We start from the raw sequence: 13,483 nt of genomic DNA, 5'->3' as shown, positions 1-13,483 counted from the left end.
GGGTGTTTGGGATCTCAGAAGAGTGAACCCGCTTGAGAAGGGCTCCCTGGACCGGCCCCCCTCCAACAGTGGGGCGTGGCTGCTCGGTGGGCACTCAACAGGCTGGTTCGCTTTGGCCCGCACCAGGAGGGGAGGGGGGTTCTCTGGAGTACCTGGGGGCACAGCGCGGTCACAGTCTGCGCTGCCCCTGCAGTCCCAGTGCCACCAATGAGCTCCCTGGACTGTAGCCTCTGAACACCCTTTTGCCTTTCTGACCTGCAAAGTCTCCTTTGCGGTAGCCATGCTGCCCTGCTGAGCTCTTCCCCATGCCTCTCTTTACAGATCCTGAAGCCTAGAGTTGCAGGTAATTTGCCTAAAGTCACATAGCTCCTGGTGGAAAAGCTAGAATGGAACCCTGGAACCTTAAAAAAAGCCGTGTGCTCAGATCCCAAATCCACCCCTTAGAAAGGCACTTCGAAGTGGTGGCATTGCTGTGGTACTCAGAAAGGAAAGCCACACTGGCATTCCAGGGCTTCCATTGGGCTCTGGATTTTAGGACCAGGTCTGCAGGAGGTGGGGGTGCAGGGAGAAGGGGTTACTCAGGGAGCAGCTTCACAGTCAGCTGAAAACTTGAAGGGATAGGACCTAGGAGTCAGTGAGATGGGTCTGGGATTGTCCGGGGCACTTGACAGAGAGGTCAGCTGGGATTCAGGTGGCTGGCTGTACAGGAACTGCCCAGCACATGGAGCAGCAGGGTGCAGACAGAGGTCAGCTGACTGTGTGAATCCATGACCTTGGGGAAGGCCCTGCCTTTCTTGGGGCTCAGGCTTGTCATCAGCAAAAGGAAGGTGGGTGACATCTTTGGGTTTACGGTTTGTGATTTGTAAAAATTAAAGAGTACTTGAGAAATTATCCCCAGTTGCAGTCGTCCTGTGGCTGTCTGGCCTGGCTTCTGCCTGCGCCCGGCGGAGCGGGCCCTGAAGCCTGTGCTTGTGTGTGAGTTTGCCCTTGGACCACTGGGCCTTTTACTGAGTCCCTCGCAGACAGTGCCGTGCCTTTTGAGTTGCCCTTTTAGTTCCCAGCAGCCTCTCTGCAGACCACGAAGATATTTTTCTCCCATCAGATTGAGGAGGAGTCCAATGAGTAGGTAGCGCTGTGAGAATCAGGAGGTCACTTGCCTTCCTCAAGGTCACCTGGCCCGGCCACAATTAGATTCCTGTTCTGATGACCTTCTGAGTGATGCTATCGTGAGGTCCTGGAGGGGGGTTGCAGTGGGGAGGTGGAGGCTGTTTTGGATGTTATCTGTACAGGATAAGAGGCTGGCTGCTGGAGGACTAGCAGCAGTAAAGACACATCCAGCTCTCACCTTCAGCTGATTACAGGCTATGGCTGGGTCCCTAACCTTCCCAATTAGCTGGAGGCCAAGCCCAGGGCCTTTCAGATAACCTGAACTCCAAAGGCAGCCGCTATGGGGCCGGCTTATCTGGGCTCTCTGATCCTGCCCCCTCCCCCACTTGCTTCGAGTTGCCCTGACTGCAAGCAGATGAATAACCAGATTGTCCCGCAAGTCCAGCACTACACCCACTACTTTCCCTGACTGGAGGAGGCCACATCTGTTCACCCCCGACACTGTAAAGGAAGGGCTGGACCGGGGTCGGCAGGTCCCCTGCATGGCTGAGAGCTCCTGGCAGCAATGTCTTTGTCCCATCCATGTGCCCAAGGGTGGGCACAGAGGGGTCATGCTTTCTAGAGCTTCAGTACCCAACTCTGGGCAGCTGAGTTACCAGCTGTGTGCTCAAGCGGCCTGTGGCACCCTCCTCCTGGCCCGTGTTGACTGAAAAGGTGCTCCAGCTGGGGTTGGGGGCTGTGCCAGGCAATGGTGAATGCTGCCCGCATGGGGGAAAGCTGATGTCCTGTGGAGTCCCAAATCTAGGCCTTGGGTTCTCAGCAAGCTTCCTTCTGACACAGGGTTTTTCTGCCCCAGGAGCCCAGACAGAAGGCACAGTGCGATTCGGGTCTTCTCTGTTCAATTGATCTGGTGGAGGAGACTGGATATTAAATTCCTCTTCAGGCACTGGGGATGGGAGGGTACTATGGAGAAGGCGGGGGGGGGGGGGGGGGGGCTCAGGAGCTGCCCCAATTCTGACCAGATGGTTGGGTGGGGAGGCTGCTTGTCTGTGAATTCCACTCCTCCATTAAAAACTCCATCTTAAAGCAGACCTGGCTTGGTGGGTTTCCTTCTCTGGGGTCTCTGCGGTAGGGGTGAAGGGAGAGGGGCAAGACCTGTGTTAGGTAGGCTCTTGCTAGTTCACAGCACTTTTCTGTTGCCCGGTTCCTGTCTCCCTGTCACTGCTCAGGTCCAGCATAGGAGAACGGGGGAATGAAAACAAGAAATTCAGGCCAGGAATGGTGGCACATGCCTGCAGGCCCAGCTCTTGAGAAGTGGAGGCAGGGGGATCAGGGTTATACTTGGCTACATGGTGAGTTAGAGGTCAGCCTGAGCTACCTGAAACCAGGTCTCCAAAGCAAAACAAAACAAAACAACAAAACCCAAGAGCTTGTTAGCTGAGATTTCAGCCAACATTCACAAGCTACCCAACTTTAGCTCACAAGCTCTCTACCTTCTGAGTCTGAGAGAGAGAGGTGATTCCCAAGTGCCGTAAGACAAAGTCACAGGCAAGGACAAGCTCTGTTCCTAGAGCAACCCAGGACACATCAGGGGCTGGACTGCCCTCTGTGACCACGTGGGGAGGTCCAAGCTTGGCGCCTCCAGAAGTCATAGGCTCTGGTAACAGGCAAGAATCTTGGAGACTGGACTTCAGTGAAGCCCCACCTAATTTCTAATGGGAAGGTTTTCCTCGCCTTTCCTTCCTTCCACGGGCTCCCCTGTCACTTGTACATAGTGGGGGTGTAGGTGTCAGGAGCAGCTGCCCATAGTCAGACCCACAGGACTTTGCACAGTGTTTGGAGAGGACTCTGACCCCAGCAACTCAGGAATGGACACCAATTGCAGCGTGATTTATTGGACAAGACGTGCACTTTTGACATGGCCTTAGTAACCACAGTTTCCTTCACTGAACAGTACAGGCCAGGGTACAAGGGCTTGGAGGTAAGACAGACAGTTCTCCCCATGAGCCAACAGGGAAGTGAGGGGCGAAGGGAGCCTCTTTCCTTCTTCCTTCCCTATCACTCTGGGCTTCAGCTCACTCCTGTCTTGGAAGGAACTGAGCAGGGATACCTGGGGGCAGCGTGCATCACAGCCTGAAGTGGGCTAGCTGACATTGTCCACCAAAATGCCTGGCTGGACCATTCAACTTCTCCCCACCCAGGCCCGAAGATCTGGCCACTGTTCCAGTCCCCCTGTGGGTACAGTTAAAAAATACAAAAGCGGATCCGATGCGGGACATTATGTGCAAAGAGAGAAGGGACCCGAGTTTCTGCAGTCTCTTGGCCACAGCCCCCAGTGACAGGAGTGGCAGAGGTCGGCGGGGTGTTCTGGAGGTCTTTCCTCGTCCAGATAGGATGAGTAGCTCTTGTCACTAAGCTTAGGGAAGGTGGGGTTGATGAAAAAGGAGCAGAGACTGAGAAGGGTAGGAGCAGAGGCCAGCGGGGGTGGGGAGGGGTGCTTCTCCCAGTCCCTTTAGCTCGGCCAGCCAGTCAGAAGCAGGTGGCTGGTGCCTACGGGAAGCCGGTGGGGAAGAGGCTGAGTGGCTGGCTCTCGTTGGTGGGGAGCGGAGATCGGTAGCCATCGAAGTTTCTTGGGATGCTGCCACTGGTGGAGCCTGAGCTGTTACTCAGAGTCTCGATGCTTCCCTCTCGCTGAAGTTCTGCAAGACAGAGGAGAAGGCCAGGCTTGGTCAGAGTGGGCTGGAGGTGGGGCACACCCTGGGCCTGGCTGCTCACCACGAAGCCCACTGTGGGACCACTCACATTCTTTTGCAGGGAAGCTTGTGCCCACCTGCTCTCCATATGGGCCAAGTGGCAGCTCAGGTCACGGGGGGGGGGGGGGGTCAGTCAGGGGGGAAGAAGCCTCCCTGAGCAGCAGACTCCAGCTTTTGATTTGGGTATTTTTTTTTTTTCACTATGGGGAAGCCTTAAGGCCACAAGTTTAGTCTCCTGATGTCCTGTGTGGATGGCACTGTTACTCGTACGGTGTAGGCCAGCACCTGCACAGACACGCATGCTCAGCCGGCACTCTCCTCCAGTTTCTCAGCCCATACTCTCCAGGATCAGCAGGTGGGCAGGTGGGCAGGAGAAGCCAGGACAAGGGAAGAAGCAGCCTGCCTATCTGATCTGTCCCTGATCTGTTGCTCTTCTGGCTGACCTGGCCCCAGAGCTCCATCCCAGCTTAGCCATCCATAGCTCCCCTAGTCTCACCCACAAAAGCTATCTGCCAGCCAGGCTTGAGCTTGCCTTCTAGAGAGTATGTGCCTTCCCTGTATAATGGGCTCCTTTCTTGTGGGGGAGAGAGTCCCCTATATACATGAATATTTCCTCTCAGCCCCTCCCAAAGTCTTCTGGAGACCCACAGAAAGGATATGCTGATCTGTAGAGTAGCAAGGCCCCAATGCCCTAGTCCCTGTAACCCCATGCTGCTATTCTGGAAATGGCACACAGATCTATCTTATTTAGCTGTGGTAACTTTAACTGCCTCACCATCTCTTCATCCAAGACAGTAACTGGGGCAGGCAGAGGGCTGGGAATAGGATTCCCTGCTTGCTGGATTAATTGATTGGTTTTCTAAGGGGTGGTCAGTTCCTGTTCCCTCTCTGCTCTTCACTGCTACCTCTGAGACATGGGCAAGCACATGTATGGGCAGTTTCTGGAGTCGTGACCTATACCTTAGCTTCTTCCTCTGAAGCCTGTGATTAGAGTTTTGCTTGTCTACCTCAGGAGTGCAGGATCTCAGAGCACTTACTTGAAACGTCAAGGCATACCCAGCAATACACTCATCTGCTGTCTTCAGAGCTCAGTGTCCAGCCTGTACCCACCCCAGCCCCCGCCACCATACACATGAGCACAGCTGGCTTGGTTAGGGAGCGAGGGAGGGGTCAGGGCCTCCCCTGGGTTGGTCATCACCAGCCAGCTACTCCCACACTCTGAAGGCCACACTCTAGCCTAACAGCAGCAACAGCCACAGAACGGGACAGGGAAGTGGTAACTATGCCAGTCATGTCTGGACCCGAGCCCAGGCTAGATGAGCACACCAGGACATTATAGCTTCCCATCAGGTTGTGAGCATTGTGAGTAGTAGAAGGAGGGGGCCGGGGACGCAGGCTGAGGGGCTGAACGCTGGCTTGCTATGGGGCCTTGGTCCCGGGAAAGCCCTGGGATAACTCTGTATGGGCAGAAAGATGAGGCAGGAGGCTGCTCAGACCTTTTCCTCCTGCTTGGTTTTTGGGTTCACCTTCACGTGGGGACCAGGCCATTGTGCCACTAGAGAGGAAGGACGAGAGAGCAGAGGAAGGGTCCTGAGCACTAGTGAGCAAGCAGCAGGCTCCAGTGGAGTTCCTTCTTCCCCCACAAGCGAGCCCAGGAGTTTCCCAGAGAAACCCAAGGACCCAAGTAGCTTTCCGAGGCTCATGCCCTCCTGCGCAGCCATCCTAGCACTAGGGGGCGCTGACAGCAGGGCCAGGAGGACAGCGAGAAGCAGGCAGCAGCAAGAAAGGCAGGGGCCTCCTCAGGACACAGACGGGGTGGATGCAGGCCGAGGAAGACCACCCCAGATAAAGGAGCAGGAGAGGCCACCAGTAAGGGAAGGGAGGCTCCTCTGCCAAGGAGAGCCCCAAAAGTCTCCATACAAAAGGCAACGTATCCACACTGCCGAGAAGCCGAGGAATCCACAGCCCAGGCCCAAGCTTGGCAACCCATTGTCCCTCGGCATAGGCCCCGGCAATACCCCCAGCCATCTTGGTGAGCCCACCACATGAGTCTGAGTGGACGCACCCCATCCATCAAATGACAGTGCGGGGCAGTTGCCAGAGGGTTACAAGATGGGTTTGCTCTCTTGGAGGCCAGGCATGGCTGAACTGCCTGGCTCAAGCTTTCTCTTTGTTCTTTAGGCCTGGGAGAATGGGCCCAGACAAGCTTCCTCCTTGCCTCCATATACTAAGACTTTGTCTCCTTCACTATTGCTCTGGTTAGTCTGTACTGGCCACGGGGTCCCCACATGTCCACACTTAGCCACTGAAAGCCAGGACGCTCTACAACGCATCTTGTTATTCCTCCACTTCTAGACTGCCACTCACTCCTCAGGGGCTCTACGCATCAACCCCCTGGCACTACCAAGCAGCTGTTCACAGCCTGATGCTCCTGTCTGGCCTCACTGGTGTTTTCTGTTTCAGTGAGGAGCATGTATGGACAGCTTGAGGCCACTGGGCCCCAGAATGCCTGCTCATCTCTCTAAGCTTTCTATGGGTGTCCACTCTTCTGTGAACCCAGATGTGCACCACAGAGCCCCTAGGCCTACTGAACTCCTAGCTAGGCCCCCTGAATGCTTGCTTCCAAGTGCATTACTGCCCCCCCTCCCCCCAGCCAACACACACACATAGGAGGACAGGCCCTGGTAGGGAGTGTGTGCTATCTCATCTCTGCTTTCCCAGTCACAACCCCCAGGACTCAAGAGTGGCTTGTGCACAGAAAATACTTTCTGGAATGAACGATGAGGTAGGGAGACATGAGGCATTTATCCAGCATGAACTGATTAGTGGCAGAATCAGGGGCTTGGCTGGTCCTGGGACAGTCTGTGGGGTGCTTTCCTATGTACTGGTTGACAAACCAGATCTCTCTTTGTCCCTCCAAAGACGCAAGAGTGACAGTGTGTGGGAAGTGAACATGGAGGAGGGGTGGATACATATTGGATCCCCGCTCCGAATCAGCCCACCCAGCCCTCGGAGCAAGCGGCGAGCGCAAACGTGTGGCCTTACCTTCCTCCATCCCGCACGCATGCTTTGTTACTGTCGGGTTGTTCACGGACGCTGGGCTGTTGGCATTGTTTTTTTTTTCCTTTTTTTTTCCCTTTTGAAAAGAAAAGCATTGAGGAATCTTTTTCTTTTTTTCCTTTGAGAGATATGGACAATGATCCAGAAGGACACTGATCTCCACAAGCAGAAGGAGAGGGTGGAGGGAGGTGCAGGGGTAGCACACGGGAAGAGGGCAGTCTTGCAGTGGAACTCTGATGTCCAGGACACTGACATGCACGTGAGGCGGCGGGAGCCTGACCGGTCTTGGGGTGGTGGGCCCAGAGGTAGAGGTGTTGTGAATCTTTCAGTATGGGGTGGGGGAAGAGGAGTCACACAGTCAGCATGACACAACAGGCTTCTACAAGGGGGACACACGGGGACACACGGGGACCTGCGGCCCATGCAGTGCCAGATGGGGCCCCATGCAGGCGGGGTGCTGGGAGAGGAGAGGAAGGTGGCAGGCTGGAGAGTTTTCTGGGGGGAACCCTGGACATTAGGACTTAGTGGCCTGGCTTTGGCTCAACCCCCACTCCCATCCCAACCGCCCCAGCTCTCAGCAGTATAAGTAGCCTCCTGATGAAGCCTAGTAGAAACTGGCCAGGGCCGGGCAACTAGAGAGGTTCCGCCAGCAGCATGGGGTCTGGCCCATGGGACAGTTGGCTATAAAGGCTTGTTCTCCTGCCCCCCCAAACCCCCAGCAGGGCAGGACATGAGGAGGAGCTTCAAGCAACTTCTTGGGCTCAGACTGTGCCCTCGTATTCTCCAGGGACTTGGTGACTCTGGAAGGTAGGAGTGATAGATAGCTCTGTCTTGCATACAGCAACGGCAAGGACAAAGAGGAAGCCACGGGCCCTGGGTTCACCCTAGAGAGAGCCCTGGCACTGGGACGGGCCACAGGATGCCAGACTCCAATGCCCATTGCTGCCTGTGTCCCCCACTCCCGACTGGTCTTGCTAGAAAACAGGCTTGTTACTGCAGCAGATCCCCGATGGCAGGGGCTGGGATGGGCAGGCTACAGGGGACAGGAGGAGACAGCAGGGGCAGCAATGAGAAGGGAGAGGCCTCTGCTCTCACAAAATAAATAAGCCTAAAGAAGAGGAGGCCTTGTCTGCATGTTACCCCCCCACCCCCAGTTCCACATGGCGCCTGTCAAACTCGCAGGGCAAAGGGAAGTGTGGCTAGCCTCTCAGAAGGACTCCAGTTACCTGGGAGCATCTGCAGAGGTACACACAGAGAGGGGCCATACTCAGTCTCTGTGAGGAGATAGGCACAGCTGCCCCTGTTCTTCATCCTACACAGTGGGTACGGCCCCTTGGCCAAGCCTGAGCTGCTGTGCTATGGTTCTGGGTGGGAGCCGATGAGTGAAGGGGTGTTGGGGGACAGCATGACTTTTCATGCACCAGCTAATGTATCATGAGGTCTGGCTCCCCCTTCTCTGGGGAGGGGGGAGACACTGAGGACACTAGGCCTTAGTGAGATCTGGCACAGCTGTGGCAGCCTTAGTGCGAGGAGGGCTCCAGCAGAAGGCCAGAAGTGAAGTCTGCCTTGGGCTGGGCATCCTTCAGGTCCAGCTCCCTGAAGCCTGAGCCCTCAGAGGGCTCCTGGCTGGTACAGCATTGTGGAGAGCCCAAGTCTCCAGGATCCAGAAGGACCCCCTTGGACCTGCAAAGGCAGTGCTGTGTGTGTTTGGAAGAGGGTACCCTGGGCCCAGGCTCAGCCTTGGGGCAGTTCTGGGACTTCCGCCATCACAAAAGATGGGCGGGCCCCACTACTGGCTGCCCCAGCCAGCCTTGCTGTGTGTGTGTGTGCATGAGTGCCAAGATGCTGCTCATTAAAAGGATTAGCGGAGCACTTTTATTAGGGCCTGGCTGTAGCCACATACCCTAGTCCTAAACGAACCACCCAAGCCGCCCAGTAGGAGTGGGATTAGACTTGGTAGGAGGAGGAGTCTGCCCCTGCTGAGGCTCTGGCCACTTCCTGTGGTGAAGAGCGGTAAGCTTTCCCTGATTGTCTGACTCAGAACTTCAGCCTGAGAAGAAAGGCAGGTAGGTAGGCCGATCTACCTGGGATGGAGGAAGCAGCCTAGGGAAGCTGTTAAGAGCACAGGCTTTGGCCACCTGCTTCCTGGCGACTTTGGGCAGGTGCCCCGGGTTCCTGAGCATGAGGACAACAATGTCTGTTTCAGAGCCTGGCTGTAGGAATGAAATTAAATAATGCATGTAGAGCGCATCCCAAAGTGCTTAAAGCTTCCAGTCAGCAAATGTGAGTTACTATTATTGTTGCAATCGAATTAGTCTCTGTGATTATCCCCAGGACTTCAGGGGCCCTCTCCAGCCTCCCCCCCACCCCTGCAGGTGGCCCTGCCACCCAAGCCCCCTCCGCTCTGTCTCCACTGGAGCCTGGGCAAAGATTCTTTCTTTTTAATCAAGAAATGGTCCGGGGAGGAAGATGGCAGATTCGTGTTTACAGCTTTTCATTTCCTGCCTTCCTCTTTCCAAACACCCTCTCCCAAGATGGAGAATAAATCCCTAACCCTGTTGACATGCATTGATTTTTGCTTCCCTCCTGCGTCTACCTCCCAGCTCTCCCACGTAGGTGGGGGCTGTGGTTAAGACCCCCTGCCTGGGATGGGCTTGGTGGGACCTCCGAGCACTAGATGGATATGGAAAAGCCAGCCAAGTGCCCTGTCTTGCCCAGTGCCTGGCGCGGGAAAGGTTTATAAAAAACAAAACACCTTTCAGTTCCTCCTGCTTGAGGGTTCTTGGGTGGACAGGCAGGTGTGTGCTGGGTGGGGGAATGGGGTGTCCTTTCTAAGTAGTCAGAGTGACCAGCATTTCCCCTTGAAGGGATAAAAGTGAGGAGACCAGATGACCACAGGATAGTTAGAAGTTCAGCAAATTGGTTCAGATGGGGTCTGTCCCAAGCAAGCCATTTTGTCAGCAAGAAGCTTGCACACCGGGGCTGGAACTAGCTAGGCAAAACAGTACAGAAAATGGAGAGAGAAAAAAAGGAAAGGGGGGGGGGAAGCAAGAGAGAGAGAGAGAGAGAGAGAGAGAGAGAGAGAGAGAGAGACAGAGAGAGACAGAGAGAGAGACAGAGAGAGAGAGACAGAGAGAGAGACAGAGAGAGAGAGAGACAGAGAGACAGAGAGAGAGAGAGACAGAGAGAGAGACAGACAGACACAGACACAAGGTAGATGGGAGGCCTGAATGCTTCCTGGGGCTGAGACCCGGATGGCTGGCCCTGATGTCATCTGGGAAGGGGCTGGCCCTGGCAGACATGGTGAGGGTTGCCTGCCTTATGAAGCTCAGGGCCTGTAAACTGCTGTTCTCTTGGAGGGTAGCTGAGGAGGTAGAGGCTTGTTCAGTGGGGACACAGATGGTGTTGGCTGAGATTGTTGCTAAACTGTAACAGCACCATCAGAGACCACACTCTGGGCTGGAGCCAGCCTCAGCCCCCAGGGTCCCTTTTGTAGGAGGTTAAAGGAAGCAGCCTAGAGGAAACAGCTTTCCTTTGCACTTAGCACAGCTCCCAGCTCTGACGCTGCCTGGCTCCTGAAGACCTTCCCTGTGCGCCTCTCCAGCCTTCCTTCCTTCCCATCAGGCTCTAAGCCTGCAAAGATGTCAGTAGTAAAAGATGCTTCCCACCCTGGTGAGCTTTGGGAAGGCTGGGGGCTAGGGCTAGTGGAGACTGAGGCAGGAGTTGCCTTTTCCCTCCAGCAGGGTCTTTGGTACCTTGCCGGGCTCGCCTTCTCAGAAGCTGCAAGGCTAAGGTTGAAAAGGCTCCACCTATTCAGATCACAGGAATCCTGGTTTGGAGACAAAGCAGGGCTAGCTCTGGCCTGCTCTTATCTCTGGGGCTTAACACCTATGTCTGAACCCAGATCCCTGGCTGGCTGACGCCAGTCTTCTGGTGTCTTACTACACACAGCCTGGCGCCCTGAGTGCTTTTGGAGTGCAGCTGCCTGGGGCAACAGAAGCCTCCTTCCTGGCCACGTCAACCCTCAGGACACCCATGAACACACTCTCTTTGCTCAGCTTTGCCCTGACTCAGATGCACACTGAGACACAGACCATCATGAGAGAATGAGGCTAAGACTCTATGGCCTATCTTGTCCCCAGGCATCAGCTGCCAGGGATGAAGGCAGATCTCAGGTGTTTTCAGCTCAGGGAGCCTTGTCCACAGGGCCATGCATGGTGACTAAGAGCCTCAGCTAGTACCGTGGAGAGACCTGAGGCCCAAGAGAACTCAGATGCTCCTGGGTGGGTACCCGTCATCTTTAGACGATGATAGTGGTGGCCAGTACTAGGAAGGGACAATATTCAGGGGGACAGATGGACCAGCAGAGCTCTGCTTTAGTTTCCACCCAGAAACCTGGTAAAGAGCCCCTGGGAATTCGGTTCTCAACAGCAGGCCAGTGTGGTACCAACAGCACTGCATAGGGGCTTGGAGGCAGGCCAGACTGCTGAAGCCCTGGTAGGCTCATGGGAGAGGGGTGCATGGTGACAGGACATAGGTACACTGGAAAACCAGAGGAAGGAGAAAAAAAGCAGGGGCGTGCAGGGGAGGGAGAGAAGTCGGGGGCGGGGGAGTTCTCAGAAGGAGGCCTCTTGCAGAGTCCCGTCCTGTCCCATGGCCACACGGTCTCTAGCCTCTCTGCTAGAGCTGACTAGATGTGTCTGTGTATGCACGTGTGTATACGTGTGGTGGGGGCGGGGCACTGGAGTTCCAGGCAGAGCTGATGACAGCATGCTCCCGCCATCTCCTGCGCAGCCTTTGAAGTGCTGAAGATCAGCTTGAGGTTGGTGGGCGGCGGAGTCTGTTTGGGGGGCGGGGGGGCTGGAGCCTACCCACCTAGGAAGGGAAAGTCTTGCACCATCCCCAGGAAACTCATCTTAACTGAATAACCATCTGAACTTCCCTAAGTCTTAGCTTCCAAGGTTAAGATAGCAGGACCAGGCACCCATGCCACATCCCTCAATACTCAGTGACCTTCCCAGCACCCAGCATATTAAAGTAACTCTAAATCTTAACCAAAGCTGAATCCATTCTGTAACGGGAGACTACGAGGGGACAGAAAAGGCAGAGCTGACCCGGCTCATACTTCCCCTCTGAGGTGTTTGATGACTGGCTAAAGTCAAGCTTCAGTTAGCCCTGACTGAGCTCCCTACAGAGAGCCATGGGGAGAAAGAGGGTTGTACGAGGGACATCACTCTGGCCTAGAGCTGTCACAGAGTGCTGAATAACCTGGGCAAGTCACTTGCATCTGCAGACCATGGGGGTGGGGGGCGTCACGGGGCGTGTAAAGGCTCTCAGGAGATAGGGCGTAATACTTACCAGAGAGCACCTTCAGCAGGCTGAGGGACCTGGAGAGGGCATCTCACCCAGAGAGAAGCAGAAGTGCTTCCTAGCACCAGGTTCGGAGCCTTGGCAGGAAGCCATTTAGGGCTGACTCAGGAGTTGAGCAGCACAGAGACTTATCTTTGGGGATGGAGAAGGCCAGGCCCCGTGCTATGGCATGACTTCTTGGTGTGGGTCCTAATGAGGGGCTAGAGGAGTCTCATAAACTGGACATGTGTGTCCCATCCCGCACAGTCCTAAAGAGGAGACACTCCGTGGGGACCAGGGGCTCAGCAGCTGCTGCTCACCTACCTGCCTCCTGAGGTCCAGCTACAAGGCCTGCCTGGAGGCCCCAGCCTAAGCTGTCTGACAGAGTACTTTCTGAGCTAGCCTCCAGCCTCATGAGATAGCACAGAGCCTGCAGACCACAGGAGAGATGCTACGCTTTGAACACTGTTGACTGGTGGGGGCTGGAGCCACATCTGGTTCTCATTTAAATGTCCAAGTGTAATTAAATTTTCTACGACGCAGCGGAAGAGTTCGGTAAGAGGTGGCTTTACCCCCTTTCCATCAGGGCTAAGAAATCAGTTTCTTGTTCCACCAGCAGACTAACCCTCTTTCCTGTGGCTGGCCTGTCCTAGTCGGGGAGGGCAAAGACCTCCCTACCCCCCATCTACTTGTCTCTGTTCTTCCTCCCTGCCCCCCCTTTCCTTCATTTGGCACAGGCTCTCACTGGGTTATACAGGCTGGTCTTGAACTCCTGGCTTTGGGGATCCTTCCACCTCAGCCTCTTGAGTAGCTTGAACTTTAGGTATATGCCATCGTACGCCTCCTCTCATCTACCTTCTAGAACATACGGGCTGCGACCAGCATTAGGTACGTGATGCACAGGACACCCCCCTGCTCCCCACCATGTGGTCTGCCCACCAGAGAGGACTCAGCTGCAGGCCCCACTGGGGGCTGGTGGGTTGAGGAGGTGACTGTCACATTCCTCCTGAGAGGCTCTTCCCCAGCCCTGAGGAGGCAGACACTGTGGCTGGCTTACCTCAGTGACGTCTTATCTCCTTCCATGGGAGACATGGGGTGTCCTCTAATGCTGTGCTAAGGGAATCCCTTCTTTGTAGCCCCTTATGATAGGCAGTGCTTCAGAGTGGTGATTCTGGAGGTGCTGGGACAAGAGACCATCCCACCCTGTACCCTGG

General features: G+C 55.3%; 1 protein-coding gene and 1 long non-coding RNA gene across 2 annotated transcripts in view; both read right to left on the bottom strand.

The window, feature by feature from the left end:
- Positions 1-2,969: 2,969 nt before the first annotated feature.
- LOC131916289 (uncharacterized) lies at positions 2,970-8,128 on the bottom strand. The gene is made up of 2 exons (XR_009380528.1): positions 6,906-8,128; positions 2,970-3,806 (listed from the first exon to the last, which is right to left on the bottom strand). It is a non-coding gene; the product is annotated as an uncharacterized LOC131916289 (long non-coding RNA).
- A 312-nt stretch (positions 8,129-8,440) lies between these two features.
- Positions 8,441-13,483, bottom strand: part of Bcas3 (BCAS3 microtubule associated cell migration factor) — a 109,321-nt gene continuing 104,278 nt past the window's right edge. Inside the window, 1 exon segment of the mRNA XM_059270704.1 lies at positions 8,441-8,542. Coding sequence (XP_059126687.1) covers positions 8,441-8,542 — 102 coding nt within the window.

This window comes from Peromyscus eremicus, chromosome 8a (assembly GCF_949786415.1).
Source record: "Peromyscus eremicus chromosome 8a, PerEre_H2_v1, whole genome shotgun sequence".
Lineage (NCBI taxonomy): Eukaryota > Metazoa > Chordata > Mammalia > Rodentia > Cricetidae > Peromyscus > Peromyscus eremicus.
The sequence above is the reverse complement of the archived record's forward strand: the minus strand, read 5'-3'. Positions and strand labels throughout refer to the sequence as shown.